Genomic DNA, 17,738 nt, shown 5'->3' with positions numbered 1-17,738 from the left:
GTGCTTCAAGTCTGCTGCCACCCCCAACCCACCACTGACAACCTAACTCTGTCCCCCTACGGATGCCGAGCGGTATAAAAATTCAAAATGGAATTTTTTTGTTTTAGAATCAATAATGCAAAGCTCCATCCCAATGCCACCCACCAAAAACAAAACCAGGTAAGATGGTATTTGTTTTTTGAATATCTACATTTAATATTTTCTTTTTCAGCAATAATTTATGCCATGTCTGATGGAAATAATGAAACCTTCTACCAGCCAGACAACTTCATATTATTAGGGATTCCGGGCTTGGAAGCAGCTCATTTCTGGATCTCTATTCCTATGGTCACCATGTATGCCCTAACCATCTTTGGAAACTGTGTCATACTTGCTATCATTATGCCAAAAGAGACCTTCCACAAGCCCATGTACCTTTTCCTCTCCATGATGGCCATTATTGACCTTGTTGCATCCGCTACAACCACCCCCAAAATTCTTTGCATCTTCTGGTTCAATTCCAAAGAGATCGAGTTCAGTGCCTGCTTAGCCCAGCTCTTCTTCATCCATGCCCTTTCAATGATGGAGTCAACCATTCTTTTGGCGATGGCATTTGACCGTTATGTCGCCATTTGCCATCCTCTTAGGTACAGCTCTATCCTGACTAACACCATCATAGCCAAGATTGGGGTCTTGGCAATAATTCGAGGATCATTTCTGATGGCTCCAGCTCCTTTTTTGATACGGCGATTGTCTTATTGTCATACCAATGTCATCTCTCACACCTATTGTGAACATATGGCTGTAGTAAAGATTGCTTGCACAGATACCACCATCAATCGAGTGTATGGCCTGACAGTGGCACTTCTGGTAATTGCTGTGGATATGGTTTGCATAGCTGTGTCATATTGTGCCATATTCAGAACGGTCTTCAAACTGTCTTCCAGGGAAGCTCGTCAAAAGGCTCTGAGCACATGTGGCCCCCATATCTGTGTCATCCTCATCTCCTACATCCCAGCTCTCTTCTCTTTTTTTACTCACAGGTTTGGACACAACATCCCCCTCTATGTCCACATTACACTAGCAAATCTCTATATCCTTATCCCACCCATGTGCAATCCCTTGATTTATGGGGCCAGGACCAAGGAGATCCGGAGAAGGGTAGTTGTCATTTTTCACCTGTAACTGTACGCTTTTTATTCTCATGTGTAAATAGGAGATCAGATGCAACTGTATAGTACATAAATATTCATCATACAGCTTCAAAAAATGCAAATGTATTTAAGGCTACAACTTTACAACATTACCCAGAGCTCTCCAGAAAATACACCAACCCTCCATGTTTAGGCCGAGACATTAAAAGTACCCAGCAAATAAAGACAATTATTCTTCCCAATATCTGGACTGAACCCTTTTATGCCTTTGTCACCCGAAACAAACATAACTTATATAAAGTGCCAAAGCTGAATATAAAATAACATACGTGATGTTGAGATTGATCATTTATATCTTCCATGGTAGTAATAAATAACCAAAAAATAGGAAACAAAGACCAATTTTTTTGCCAAATAATAAACATTAGCCTAATGAGCATAAACTCTGAAGGGGAAATGTTCTGAGAGGCACAAACTATTTTTTGTAAGATTTATTGTAGCAATAAAAAAAGCTCATGTTCAGAAAAAATGAACCTTTTCTATGATGTTTGGGCAACAACTTTCATTTTTTTTTATATATTTTAAAACATATATAGTGCAAAGGTACATGACCAACATCAAAGGAAACATAAAAGAAAAAAAGAAAAAACAAATACAAAAAAATAAAGCACAATTCAACTGTAGAAGGTAAAGCATCAACATGACCAGTACATCCCATGAGTTCAGATAAGATTCTTCCCTCATATATGACATGTGGGAACAGTAATGAAATATTATATTACAAACTTAAAACCAATGAGCCTAACTATATAGGGGTGTCAGCGATTTAGGGGATCCCTTTCCATAATCCTTGGAAGGTACCAAGATGTATGTTGGAAGCAAGCACGTAGCTTTTGCTTCGTGGCTAGGTTTAGAGTTGCAATGAAACTTTCACAGGTTTAAAAAAGAATGAGGTGAAAGTGAGTATGTGTATCTTTTTGTTGGATCTATCATTCCATATGGAACAAATATTGAAGCTTCATGAAAAACAGGTGCATGATGGGAGGGGTAGAAGAAATCAACAGGTGCATGATGGGATGGGTAGAAGAAATCAACAGGTGCATGATGGGAGGGGTAGAACAAATCAACAGGTGCATGATGGGAGGGGTAGAAGAAACCAACAATGGAGGACGGTTCCTACCTACTGCAGAAATTAACGCCAATCATTGTGCTTCTTCTTGAAGTAACAGGTGCCATTCCTTCCAGCCATCCTCGGAGAATAGTCAACCTAAACTAGTAGTCTGTGGATGATAAATCATCATAAATTCATAGTCAATGGGAGAAGAATCTTTGAATGGCCAGTGGAAAAATGTCCAGATGATCAAAGTTTGCCATTACATTGGTCAGTGGAAAAAGACCCTCTCACAATAATTGGCCAAGATACATTGGTGGTCGCTTAGCAGGGGTCCCCTTACTTTGGTAGCCAGATAAGTTCTCCTTACATTCATGGTCGCTGGGAGGCACTTCTCCTCACATTCACTGGTGATTGCAACCTGTTACCAATCATTGTGCCCCTTTTAAACTTTTCATGGTCACTGGGAGGCACGTCCCGTCACATTCATGGTCGCTGGGAGAGATGATGAACCCCCCATGTCACCGGCCCGCTTGACAGAGATGTGTATGGAGCCAGAGTCCAAGCAATAGCCTGTTTTTCTCCAAAGCCTCTAGCTGTAACTGCTGGCAGGTTAGGAACAAAGTATAGTCAGAGGAGCCTCAGGTCAGGGCGGGTGGTAATTAGAAGTAGTCAGAGTTGAGGCCGGTATGCCAAAGAGTCAGGAATGGGTCGTGAATGTGGAGCCTAGGAGAACTTCTTATTCAGCCAACTTCCTGTTGCCTGTCACTTCCTTTTATAGGTGAGGTCATGTGGCAAATAGAGATCATGTGACCAGCAGGTATCCAAACCCACCAGTAGATGGAGAGCTTCTGTGGAATATTCTGGTTCCCTGGGGTAAAGGGGCAGCTCTAATGTTGTCACATGACTAAGACTAGGACATAATCAGGGGATCAGATTCCTAAGATGCTGCTGGCTGAAAAGGAATATGAGGTGGGTGACACAAAAGCACCGATCCCTTGGGCCTGCTGCGATCTGTGACAATTTCAATAATGGTTGGTGGGAGACTTCTCCCCTTACATTCCCAATCTTGATAAGTTTTGCAGTAAAGATAGCAGAAAAAAGCAGCGACCATCCTATAGTGTAGTATTGACTTTGATATATAAATCACGTGAAGGTTAAGATTTCAATCAAGAAGGGTTTGTACTTTTTAACAATTGTTTTAAAACCATAAAAATGGTCAGCAGCCATCTTTTGTTCATTTGGTCAATATACAGATGTCATCTGCAGCATTAGTTGGTCTCTCTGCAGGTTAACGTTTCTGAGAATTTACAGTATACAAACCCAAAGTTATTCAAAACCCAGAGCAGTGATGACAACCCATTGCTGTTGTAATGTGCAGACATTTGGATGTTCCAGCACATGCATTGTGTCCAAAACTTGTTTCTACTGTTGGGGAAATGTTAAAGATGGTTGCCATCTCCCATCACCACACGTCCCCATGGTATGACCGGCAGCCCTGCTGGAAAATAAGAATGAGTTAATATTGGGGCTGGGTCCTCTTTGCTTAGTAACAAGTCTTTTGCTATATACTTGTATAGCTGTTCAGTTCTCTAAGTAACGTCCAAGGAACACGGCTTGTTTTGTAGTTTTTATGCTTTCGCTTGACAATAAATGGTGAGTAAACAAGTTACAGGAAAACAAAACTATGCACACATACATGTAAACCGTGCCATGCAGCATCATTTAAAAAAAAGAATGTCTGGCTCTTTAAAGTGAGCCTGGTCTTGTCCATTGCCCCTCCAGGACCCCATTACCCCTCCAGGACCCCATCTTCCTCTTTATTAAGGTGGCTGCCTGTGATGACCAATATGGGAAGGTGAGAGGGGAACCAATCCGTGCCCCCACAAGACAAGTATACTTTGTTTATATCTCATTATGTTTGCATCTGATTGTTTGAGGTGGAGTTATTTAAAGGGGACCTCAGTTTGACTTATTATATCTTGGTTGATCTGACCAAATCTAATATCTGGTTCATTATAAGCATTTTATTACAATTCATTTTGCTTTTAAAGCATTTATCAATTGCAATATGGCTTGGGAGTAAACAACAACCAAGTTATCCTTGTAGGGTATGAGAGGAGGGGTATTGTGGGTTTGGTCTCGGTGTGTCTTATAGGGTTCCTAAATTCTATTAAAAAAGGTTTACGGTGAACATCACCAATTTTTGTAGCAGGATTTTTTAGGCCAATCTCAACAACATATATTATAAAAATAACAAACTTTTATTAATATTTACATTAAAAGGCTCATTTCCAATACATTCCTATAATCTGTTCCCCCAATTTGTAACTCTACTAACCTTGGCAGATTCTGGAAGCACACTGGTAATGGAGATTGAGGGACTATGGCAGTCACTGCTGAAAGATTGGCGGGGCTTCCTTGTGAATGAAAGGCGTTGGGGTCCGATGGGACTGCTGAAGACTTTGTGCAAAAGCCCCATATCACAGGTAGGTATTTCCCATTGGCAATTCATTGCAAAATAATGATATGAAGATAATATCATCAGCATACTATATATTATAATAAATTTATATTACTATGTATTACCAACAGTCAAATATCCATGACCTACAGCTTGTACCAACCACTGGCCGATATCACTGACATATAAAGTGTCCTGAGGATGCTTAATATTTATGATTGTGTGCTTATTTTTAGGCTTGACATTCATTCTAAGACTGGGAATTGCATACCCGGGTATTCATTCCCCAGGGAGAGTGCTTTCTGATTCCAATAAATTCCCTGCCATCTTCCTCCAACATTGGCTCTTGCCACCACTTGGGGTGAAGCCTAGCATGGGTAAAGGAAGGGGAGAAATGTGTGCTGCCCCCTATCCAGCCAAGCCTGTGAAATGGTTTGGCTTTATTATTAGTTTTCAAATAATGAGTAAATAAAATTAAACAACCTGCAGCCATGTTATAAATGATTCCATTATTTTATATTGTATTCTTTTATCTTATTACTGTCTCCTCAGCTCAATACCATAGATTGTCATTCATGTTTGGAGAAATAATTCTGATTAACCTGTTCATTGCTATATAAATGTGTTTTGACCCCAAGCCCCCCCCCCCAAAAAAAAAATACAAAAATAAAACCACATAGGAAATGACCAAACCCACCCCCAGCAATTGTCCGTTTCCTTTAGGGGTTTCCAAGCGGTCAGAGATGACAAGGGAAGGCCTATACGGTCATCTATATGCCATCAATATACCGATATTAGTGCACACACCCTAAGTGGAGTTGTAGTGTCCTATGGTTGGCTTTTCATGTGAAAAGATGTCAGTCTTTGTCTTCGGTGTATGTCAGCAGCAGGTTGCCTTCTGTTTGATACTTTACCTGCTGTTCCTCTTCTCTATCCCATTGTAGAGATTCAGATGGCGTATAGGTAATAGGTCACATGAGTGAGTTGACAGCGCATCAAGTTTTCATTCACTGTATTCGTTTTCATATAATCAATAAATATTTTATATTCTATATACAGACCCCCTAAATTTTTATCTCACAATTTTTAGCCTACATTAGCCTACATTAAAAATTAGAAATTCCAGCCTATATTTAATGTTAATTTTGTAAGAAAGACATGATTTTTATTGTTTTTTGTGGGGGCATGGTCTCATACATTCCCAACAATTACAACAATAATGTTCAGAGGCTTTGCCATTACATTGCAAACGTTGAAGTTTCTCAGTCTCCTCCAAAGTTTGACTTTTCACGAAAATAGTCAAAACTAAGGTGGTCAACATTTCTATGTTTATCCTGTAATGTCTATGTACCTGTAATAAAATTTGTGAAGCTTTCCATGAAGCTGATCACCAGCTAGAATAAATAATAGGAATTCTATACTAATAGATGGTTATACTTCTGAATCCTCGGGAGAGAAGGTAATTTGCTGAGCGGTAGCACGGGGACCAATTATTACTGCAGGACAGCTCTGCTACAGGTGACAATGATCACCTTACCTGAGGGATAAACACCTGGTGTATATATATCACACCACTGACCAGACGATCTGTCCGGCAGCCAGAAATCCTGCAGACTGCATGAGCTCAGTGTAAGTTGTCTGTGTTGTCTCTGGATTAATTCTCAGGTTCATACCTGCTCTAGACTTACAAAGACTATTTTTTTCAAATTTATTTCCGTCACACAACTCATCTATCATACTCAACTCATTGCATTGCTGTTCAAACAATACCAATGCAAAAAACTGATTGTTTGCTAATTTACTAAATTTGATAAATCCCCTGTAATCTGCTGTTATGCAGTTACATTAATTTAATTGGCTCTGTAGGGCCACACACATAGTACTGAAGGTAAATCAACTACAAATTGCACGGTGACGCACACTGAGTTCTGGGATTTTATAATTTGGCGACAAAAGGTTTGGCCAGCTTAATATTTCTGTAGAGTTTAAGCAAATTTTTTTTTTAAGTTGGGTATTTTGACATGGACGAACTAACTGAACTAAATATCTGTGTGGTAATAATATTCTCTATAAAACATTTGTCTCCGAAATGCAATCTGTGAACATTATAAAGTCTTAGGATATTCCATTTCTATTTCGATTAAATAGTTTATCACATTCAAGTGATATCTTGGCTTGGTTATGATGCTGTATGCTATGTCATGGTATCCTCTTTAGTGGCGTATGGTGTCATGGCGGCGTGCTCTTTTGTGGCGTACAGTGTCATGGCGACTACCTGTTTCCTGGCTTATAGTGTCATGGTGGCTACCTGTTTCCTGGCTTATAGTGTCATGGTGGCTACCTTTTTCGTGGCTTATAGTGTCATGGCGGTATCCTCTATCATGGCGTATGGTGTCATGGCAGGGTCCTCTTTCGTGGCGTACGGTGTCATGGCACCTCCTTCTGTGGTGACTGCACTTGTAAAGCCTTCCTAAATCTTGTTTCCTCCATTTGGATATATGTGTAAGGGTTAGTCTGGGTGTTGGATTTTCATTGCTGGGTTCTGAAGGAGCGAAGTGCCCAAATGCAGAATGTATAAAGTCTAAATGATTATGCATACAGAATATTATATCCAACTAACATAGCTTCAAGGAGTCCCCCTTCATCGGGGCTTGATACAACTGAATAAAGTACTGGACAAATATTATTGTAAATGAGGAATCCTGAGGGCAGATTGGTCTGATGATTCCTCCAGTTGTTGGTTTAGCTTAATTTTAGACTTCTTTAAACTTCAAACTGATTGGAGCAGTACACACCTTGTTCAGCAAAACTAACCTGAAAGACAGGGACCCCTTGAAACCCCTTTTGTATTTTTATGACAAAGGAATCTAAATGAAATTAAACCTTGCACACAATATTTGTATTTGAGAGTAAATCTTCATTCACCACCCCTGGCAGAGATGTCCAAAGAGAATCCAGACTGCTTGAGATCCAAGAGTTCCCACCAGAACTGGAAGAGGTGAGATCCTCCTTGTTCCAGGAACAACTGCACAGTAAATACTGTTTCTGTAATGTAGAAAATCTCAGTGGCTGTCGGAGAAAAAGAGAACTAGAACGTATAAATGTATGGGATAATATAAAAGGAGGTGAATCCAGAAATATCAGGGCGTAGGATACTATGAAGGATAAGTGGGAAGTGAGTCCAGAGAGGGGATCAAGTCCACAATTTATTCCCTCTGACATGAGTTTTCTCTGTTCTATGAAGTGAAGTATGAGATAACAGCAATAGTTAACCACCTGAGCGTTACACTGATTTCTAGATTTCTGTTCCAAAAGCGTCACAGGTTTTCATGAAATTTTTTTTTTTTTAAATTGTAGACCTGTAACTTACAGAAATATGTCCGAATAGGGATATAGAGGAATCAGGACCTCCTTCCCCCTGCTGGTGACCCCTTTAGTGATGGTGACCCCACAATTCTATCTATATAGGGGAATCAGGACTTTCTTTTAGTAATACACTCCACAGTTCTTTACTATACTTACACAGTCTTTCCCTTTGCTTGGCCAATTAATTTCTTTCTGCAAACAGAAATACATGTCATAATTTGACTAGCTTTCATAAATAATGAATACTAATTTTATTGTACCTGTTTATTTATTTTGTATTTCAAAGGTATAGGCTGATGTGTAATATGGATTTTATGTTTTGATAGCAGTTGTTGGGTTGCTGTGACCCAATGTGATGATCCAAACACTCTGCCAACCAGAGAAAAGTTGCACCAGAAAAGTTTTACAAACTATTTAGATGCTTCATTCCTAAAACTCATGGTCTTCCAAAACTTTTTGATCCTTCTGCAATATCCTTTATAGCTTTGCAAATACCCATGGGAATTTAGCTTGCAATGCTCAGTTGGCTTTATTTTATGATCAGGGCTGGTGGAATAACTTATTGTTTCTGCTGGTTGTTTGTCGTAGACAGAACAGTAATATACTGTACATCCTCTGACCCCATCTAATAGTTCAGTCTGTGGTTAGCACCAGAAGACATTACTATTAGTTTACAGTAAGGTGTATTAGTAGTCTTTCTTATGACAAGGGGTAAAGAAAGTCAACACTTTACATAAGTCTGTGCTTTCTATTGCTTTGTGTTAATTATTTTTTCTATTTCCAGGTTAATCATAATGTCTTTACTGTAAATCTCGATCTTAGGCATCAGTCATGTTACCAGAAAACCTCTCCGCCTTTTACCCCAGTGTGTTTGTCTTGGAAGGCCTTCCGGGCTTTGAGTGGGCTTTCATATGGATATCCTTTCCAATCTTCATCATGTACGTGATGGCCCTTCTGGGGAACAGCCTGCTGTTGATCCTGATTGTGACAGAAAAACATCTACACAGTCCCATGTACTATTTTCTCTTTACTTTGTTTGTCACGGATATGATTGTTTCCAACACTGTTGTCCCGAAAATACTAGCCATCTTCTGGCTGAATCTCAAGGAGATTGATTCTTTTTCCTGCTATGTTCAGATGTTCTTTGTCCATTATTTCAGCGCTTTGGAATCTGGAATTCTCCTGGCCATGGCTTTTGATAGATATGTGGCAATCTGCAACCCTCTGCATTATACGACCACACTGAGTAACATGCTGATAGCAAAGATAGCCATAGTCCTTCTTATAAGAGGGTTCATTATAGTGACCCCATGTCCAGTGATGGCCAGTAAGTTGCCATTCTGCCAAACACGACATATTGCCCACTGCTACTGTGACCATATGGCAGTGGTGACATTGGCTTGTACTGATATTACTATCAATAGTATCTTTGGGTTGACTGTTGTCTTGCTGGTTGTTATATTGGATGTCACCTTCATTGCTGTGTCCTACTTCTTCATTCTGAGGACCGTATTGAAGCTTTCCTCTAAGGCTGCCAAAAATAAAGCTTTTAGCACATGTACGTCCCATGTCTTTGTCTTCCTTTCATCCTACACCCTGGGGCTCATTTCCTGTGTGACTTATCGGATAGGTCACATTACCCCATCTATCCACATCCTGCTGTCTGTATTTTACCTGCTCATCCCACCAGCCATAAACCCGATCATTTATGGGGTGAAGACCAAGGAGATCAGGACTGCAGTTTGCAACCTCATCTAATAAACTGTGAACTTTCTAAGAGTTCCATCACAAATGGAACCTTGTGTATTGAGAAGGAAAAGACTTTTATCATTGACTCGATGTTATTTATAACCACCATTTTGTAAGCAGATATATCCATGAGAAATATTGCAAGAAATGTGCTTTATTGTGAAGGGTGAACATCCCCAGCAACTAGTTTCTTTTCTTTGTGTAAGGTGATAATAAGAAACACAAGGTATGGTCACCTGGGGGGGGGATGTGAAGAGATTCCTGAGATAACAAGGCCAAAAATTGTTCAGGAACATCAATCACTCAGGATTCTTTGTATTACTTTTCTGTATCACCTACTTTACTTTGTATAAATAGCACCATCTTTTCTCAATAAATCAGAACAGCAACTCTATATTAACCGGTGTCTGTATCTGTTCTCTTACCATCGTAATATTAACAGCTGACTTTTCTTTAAGAAATAGATACGTTTTTCACATTTGACATTTGCTGGCTAAACTTCCGGTATGGACGGATGACAATTGGCCCAGCGCCTCAGTAACTGTATTTAAGCAATGGGAACATGCCCCAGCTGGCAGGTAAAGCCTATTTAGCTTACCGGGGTTCTTCCCTTGCTACGCATTGCTAAGTTACATTGTCTGGTCTGGTGAGTCACAAGCTCCATCATCCGAACCTCAGCTGTTAGGAGATGTGTACGCGTGTGTGTGAGATGTTTATGTGTGTAATTTGTACCTGTGTGGGTAATCAGTCTAAATGTCCTTTATTGTTTTCCTCTTACCCTAACCTGATTGTCAAGGTTGGGTCAATCCTTACAACTGTGGTTGTCTCGGACAAGCAGTAACGTAACCTATGGCTGTGTTATGGTAACCGGTCCTGTCTCACAGGGCGCAATGAGCACTGCAGCCAAAATGGTAGACGAATATCAGCTTTGTACCTTGTTCTACACAAATGTCTTTAGATTCATTGTCTGCTTAGTCTGTTATGAAGGCGATATAAAGATGGTAATGTTGGGTGATATTCTGTACAATCGTATAATGGGAAGGATTACGTCTGATTTATTCAGTTGTGAGCACATTGGTGGTGAATTGATGAGGTCTGTGGATGTCTGTGTGTGTATGTTTATTGGCGTGTGTAGGGTGTAATTGTGTGATTTGCATATAGATTCAGAGAAAGAGAGAATTTGCTGTAAAAGTCTTTGGTAGTTCCACACATAGACTGGGTTCTGTGTTGGTGGCTGAGGGAGCCAACTGATCGACTGATCACAACTGGTACATCCAGGACATATTGCCGCAATCTGGCACTCCCAGTAATTACTGGTTCAGATTTATGCCTAGTCAGCAAATCTGTGAAAAGGGCTGTCTCCGGGAGGAATGTTAGATACAGCAACAAAACAACAATTTAAAGCTAACAATGAAAAACGATTGAACGAGAAACATTTGAGAAACATGGTAATATCTGGCCAAGTGAAAGTTTGAACCGAAGTGGCTAATGCAACTCTGCCACCAAGATATAAAAGTAGACAAAAGACAACATATCACCCCAGGCTGGATAAAATACAGCACAAGTAGTAGAGTTTACAGGACTAAACTAGAAATTGCAGCTGATAGTATGGAAATATAAAGGATATGGAGCGTATGTCTTCTGCTCGGATATTTAAATTAAGACATGTACCTTTGAAAATTGAGTGATATTTTTGGTGGTATTTTTGTGTCTAGGGTTTTTTTTAAATCTGGCAAGTTGTGACAATGGTTTTAGTGTAATGTGTGGGATCTCAGGTGTTATATGTTGTGTCAGTAGTGATATTGTTGATGAGATGTTATATTTGGCAATGCTGATTTATGATCTGGGCCACAATTGGTTTCTTGTGCTGTTTGTAATTTGTTGTGAGTAATTAGTTGCTTGGATTGTTTGTAATTTATTTGTTGTTTGTACTTTCATTGTACGTTATTGTTAGGAACAAAGGATGAGGACAATCTGAAAGAGTGTTGTATACACCTTACTGAGGAATGGCTGAAACACAAACCGGGGCGAAGCTGACAACAGTAAATAAGATAGAAGAAGCAGACACCCCAGGGGTACCAAACCCTCATTAGGTTGGCTCAGATACCTCCAACTGCTGCTTGTTTCTCTGTGATTAACTAATGCTTTCTTTTCTGTGTCTTTGCACCCAGATAGTTAATATGTTTTTGCTTTTGAGAACATGCAAAGATGTTGGACGCATCTTACACATGGAGGAGTAAATTCACCAGGTACATCCAAATATTGCATGGGGTACTGAACGTATGGTAGTACAATAATATTACAGTATGTGGAGGATTTGTTTCTGTGCTGTGATGATGGGAAAACTTCTGGGAAAGAAACTATTTCCTAGCTAAGACCGGTAATGAAGCCAATGAAAATGAGCTGTAAGTTGTATTTTTAGCAAACATTTAATGAATGGGTCAAGTAGGATACCGCTGAGAGTGAATCCCAAACGCCTCTTTATTAATGATGTATTACCTTAATTAAAACCTTCCAGTTTGCTAAAATATCATGTCCAGGGTACGGAAGATCTGAAAATATTGTCAGCTTGCACTTCCCTCCCAGACTACAGGAAAGCATGTTGTGTCCTAGGAATGGCGGCCCTGTTACAGGAGTATGGAGGGGCCACTGGCATATTCCTCAGGGATCATGTAATAAAGGGAACTCCAGGTTACAGCAGTGGCAGCATGGACATTACTGCTGCAAATAGAAGCAGGCTTGGTCTGGGGTCACACTTTATATGTCATATACTAAGCATGATACAAAGCATTTGTCAGCTAGGTTGGATAAATATATATAAATATATAAATATTGGGATGTTTTACAGCAATTTACCAATCAGAAGGTGCAATATAATAAATCTTGTTACACGCTTTCCATGTATTCCGGGTGCTTCATAAAAGTGAATGTATATAAATATTATGAATTCATACAGACACAGGGATCAGCAAATCTTTCATCTGATATATATGACACTAATCCTGATTTCCCGATGTTTATAGAAGGGTCCTGATACTATATTAGTGATGGGTAGCCACGTACTGGATATGCAGTGGTAACTGATGGGGTATTAAGCAGAGTTTACCTCCCGATGTGTGGGGTCAGGAAGGTGAATGACGTCCTGATGGAAGCACTCTGACCAAGGTAGGAGAGATATTGTCATATAACCACCATTTGTCATAGCATAGGACTACGCTCCCTACCAGGCATTTACAGGTAAGCCAATTAGAAATGCCTAATTATTGGGAGAGCTTCTTGCAGCCCTAAACCTTCCTCAGGTAACCATTGTACAAAGCTCCAGAAGCAAGGTACCGGCAGGTGAGAAGAAGCTGCCCTCCTGTCCATAGCACCTATAGGAATAATGTTATCTCATAGATAATAAAGGGCCCGTGAACCTGGAAGTCCTAGCTAAATTACAGGAACAGGCCTCAGGGGAGGAAAGAAAAATGGATGAAGCTGGGGTGAAGAAAGACAATAAAAATGTCTGGCGGCATGGTCAGATCTATTGCTTGTATTGTATTCATTATAAACAACAGCTAAATGGAATTATAAGCTCTCACCTTATGAAATATTGATTGGGATGGTCCATAGAACAGGACTGTACTTTCCCCAATAGCTGTAAGCACTCCATTCTGATATGACAGGTTATGTGGTCTCTTTGCAGAAATGTCTAAACAAGCTGAATAAATATTTATTAGATCCTTTTCCAGATCCAAACCCAACCAAAGCCTAACAGAATTATCCAGAAATATTTCAAGAAATGTTCTTTATTGTGGAGGGTGAACATCCTGAACAACAAGTTTCTTTGTCTAAGGTGATAATAAGGAACGAAGGGAATGTCACCTGGGGGTGTGAGGAGAGTCCCAGGATATCAGGGCCATACATAGTATAGGAACATCAATCACTCAGGATTCCTGAATAATCACTTATCACTTCAAACATTTAATTACCTTACTGTACCATCTACTGTACTTTGTATAAATACCATCATCTTTTCTCAATAAATCGGAACAGGAACTCTATATGAACTGGTGTCTGTGTCTGTTCTCTTATCATCGTAATATTAAACAGCTGACGTTTCTTTAAGAAATAGATATGTTTTTCCTTGACAGTATAGAAGCTATATTATCTTTACCATGTGATATCTTTTCAAATCTGGTATAATATTTTAATATTTCCTGAATCCTATGAACACAAATATCCCCATTATTAAATCTGTGAAAGCATAAAAAAAGTTCCTCTATCCAGGAACACATACTAAAGGACTGCAAAAGTGATCCTGATTGCTGTTGCTAGTAGTATGTGTTCTTGGATAGAGTTTCTCTATCCAAGAACACAGGGCACTAGATGTGATGAATGGGGAAACTTGTCCACATTCAACCTCTATGTCCTGGGGATCGCCTGCAGTCACAGCTGTGACCACAAAGTTCCCACGGTCATGTGACTGTGGGAACTGAACTGCAGATGAACTGTGCAGTTCCACTACGATCCCGGAGGCACCACAGGTTAATACCTAACTTGTAGTGCCCCGGGGATCGCACACTCCTCTCAATGACTGCAGACTCTGCTGCAATCATTGAGAAGATGCCCGGCAAGTATCTCTTACTTTGTAACACGCACAGTATTATGATTCATTTGTTACATTTTTCTCACAGTGGATAAAAGAAAAATGTAACAAATGTATCAGAATAATAATATGCTGGAAAGTGTGTTACAGAGTTGGAGATATCATGTCATTGTAGGATAACCTGTAAAAAAATAAAAAAAAAGTTAAATAAACACAAACACTCAATAAATTATTTAAACATTAAGTTTTATTTTTTTAACACATTTTTTTACATTTTTTTTATCCAAATTTTTACTGTCGAATCTCGTTTTATTTGGGTTGGGTCTACCCAAATTCGAACATCCATTTTCAGGTAGAATATAAGGACAACCCGAATTCCAACACCAACACTACTCTTGAGCAAACCACTGGTTTTAACAGGGTGAGGAAAGGTTAAAAGTTCTAATAAAAGAAAAAAAAAATCTGCTACTGGTCTGTGTGAGGCCATCTGGGGCAATCATTCTAGAAATGGGGCATTTACAAGCATTGGGGTATAGCTTGGACGATTTCCATCTTCACTTTAACTAAAAAGGAGTTTGCATTAAATCGTATGATCTGTCAGAGCAGTAAAGAAGGTGAGCACTAAAACACTTCACTTCCCCCTCTGGCTTTCTACCAATAGGGCCCAGTTCAGACGGAAGTGTTCTGATATCTGTTATCGCACTGGAAGATGTCTGCATAGAGCATTACACATTGATAATTGTGTGTGCTTCTGTATTTTACTACTGACCACCAGTGAAAAGATATCCTTAGATTAGTAGTCAATGGGGTGATTGCCCCTACTATTGCTTATTAGTAGAAAATGGAATACCCCGATTCATTGGTTGTCAGAAGGAAAAAGAATGTCCTATAGCATTAGTGGTAGGTGTAAGAATAAATGAATCTTTAGAGTAGGTATTGGGTCAATGTCACCTTAAATTGGTGGTCAGTGAGGGAAAGCTTGTCCTCATGTATTGGTGGAAGACATTCTCTTGCATTGGTTGTCACGATTTACCATTGTAAGGTGGATTTGTCTTCTCTCTGACCATCAATTTAAGAAACACTTCCACTGACCATATGACTGGTCTTCACATATTTTCATGATGTTACTTTCATTGCCCCCATACTTAACACATGAAACAAGAATCACTGTGACAATAAGTTTAACAAGACTCAAATTCAAAATTAGTTTTTTAGTATTAGGGAAAATAAATATCCAAAAGATTTTTTTTTTTTAAGTTTTGAAAGATATATATGTTTCGTATGTTCAGATGATAAAGCAAAGGTTTGACTTCACCTATATCCCCTATACCCCTATCATTATCATATCATCCACTGATTCATAATGGTGTCAACCTTCCCTTATGACAATTGCATGTTTGTTACAAAATATTTCAAGTATTCCAACACGTTTCACAGATGTATTCCTCTTCCTCTGGGTACAGAATAGTCAAAGCCTTTATGGTTTCCAAACAAAAATTCAAAACATCAGAAGAAAGTCTGACAGCAATAACATCACATATAGAGAGGCATCCAAGGAGTCCCAAGAACAATATGGTACCTATAGTCCAAATCTATTCAATCAATCCTTCCAAAGCATTTCCTCTGAGGGCAATTTCAGAAATTCATACACAATCACTGGTAAACACATTGGTTGTCTTGTGACCCCTTGGTATGCCATTCAATGGTTTGTTTTATTTCCTTTATTGTAGAGTGTTATTAAATATATTGAATACATTGAAACTATGAAAAACACATATATGGAATTATGTTTTAAAGATAAGGTGTTAAACAATAATTTTTTATATTTTCGATTCTTCAATCTAACAACCTTTTGCTTTAATAATAGTTTTGCACACTCTTAGCATTCTCTCAGATTTTGGGGTGTCAGTGAAATGGGTGTGCGTTGTCAAGAGTTAATTTCTGAAATTTCTTGCTTCCTATTGTGTTTGAAACCATATGTGGTAGTAGGGCTGGTACACGGTTCAGTGAATATTCCTCTGTAACTAGAAAATTTAAGAAAACTTTGTTTTTTGTGGCATTTAAGGATACATTCAAATGAGCTGATGACATTCGTCTTTGTAAGGTTTGTCCCAGGAAAGTAAGATTAGGAGTTACCTCTGCTGCATGTGTTTGATTTACCAGCCTCAGAAATGTCACATATCAGCACTTTGGATTAGAGCCCACATTAATGGTTCACAGGGTTCAAGTAGCAGACAAATCTCAACATTAGATCAGAACTAACCAGAGGAGAACTGTGGCAATGAAACCACTACTGAGGAGGAACAAGAAGCAGAGAATTGGTTGCACTAAGAAACACAAGGAATGGACAACGGACTTCATCTGATGAGTCCAAGTTTAGGAATTTTTGTTCCACCCGTCATGTGTTTGAGACACAGAAAAGGTAAATTGATGGTTTCTTCATGTGGTTTCCCCATGAAGCATGGAAGAGGTGTGTGGGTGCTTTGCTGGTGGTGCCAATGTGTGATTTATTCAAAATTTTAGGCACGCTTAACCAGCATGGCTACCATTGCATTCTGGAGTGACCTGCCATTCTATCTGGTTTGCTCTTAGTGGGACCATTTTTTTGTTTAGCAGGACAATAACTCCAAACACACCTCTGGGCTATGTAAGGGCTTTCAGACAAGGAGCAAAGCAAAAGCAAGCAAAAGGTGGCCAGATTGATCAAGATTATTGGATTTAAATAAAAATGTGGTCAGACGCAAATAGTCACTGGGGGGAAATACCTGCACTGGGGGATAGGTTTTTCATTGAGGAAGATTGGAGTATGCACTGTGAGGTACTGAGGGCATCTTGGAGTCCACGAATCATCATCCACGAAGGATGGATTGGGGGGGGGGGGTGTCTAAGAAGTGCTGTGAGTAGATAAGGAGCACAGTTTGGGGTCAGGTCTTTATGGAAAAGGGTAAGCTGATTGTGAGGGGTGCTCTGTTCCAATACGTTGGTGCTCCCACTGTTGCCAGATTAAATGGCGTCTGATATGGAGATAAAAATGGAATCACATTGATTGCTTTGATGGTTTTACACATGCTGTATTCTAGTTTACATGCTTTTATCTAACAAATTTCCCCAGCAATACCTTTTGTAAGACTCGCCCAGGTCAATCTACTACAAATATAAAAATATAAATAAAATTGTTGATGGGATGTTTGTACAAATAGTGAATATTCCCAATTTAAAATATGAAGATGTGATTTTAATGTGTTTTTATTTTTATAATTGCTGAAGTTTTATTTCCATCACACAAAACTCAGACAATCCAAATATAATGATGCCAGGGGAGGTCGC

The 17,738-nt window shown here is 39.3% G+C and overlaps 2 protein-coding genes across 2 annotated transcripts; both read left to right on the top strand.

The window, feature by feature from the left end:
• Nucleotides 1-225: 225 nt before the first annotated feature.
• LOC140321783 (olfactory receptor 52P1-like) lies at nt 226-1,164 on the top strand. Its single transcript, XM_072398568.1, has one exon. The coding sequence runs from the start codon at nt 226-228 to the stop codon at nt 1,162-1,164; it is 939 nt and encodes a 312-aa protein (XP_072254669.1).
• Nucleotides 1,165-8,905: 7,741 nt separating this feature from the next.
• Nucleotides 8,906-9,832, top strand: LOC140321782 (olfactory receptor 52K1-like). The gene has a single exon (XM_072398567.1). It carries the CDS (start codon nt 8,906-8,908, stop codon nt 9,830-9,832), a length of 927 nt encoding a protein of 308 aa, XP_072254668.1.
• Nucleotides 9,833-17,738: the final 7,906 nt, after the last annotated feature.

This window comes from Pyxicephalus adspersus, chromosome 1, assembly GCF_032062135.1.
Source record: "Pyxicephalus adspersus chromosome 1, UCB_Pads_2.0, whole genome shotgun sequence".
In the NCBI taxonomy this organism is placed as follows: domain Eukaryota; kingdom Metazoa; phylum Chordata; class Amphibia; order Anura; family Pyxicephalidae; genus Pyxicephalus; species Pyxicephalus adspersus.
Note: the sequence above shows the minus strand (reverse complement) of the source record. Positions and strands in the feature narration are given on the sequence as shown.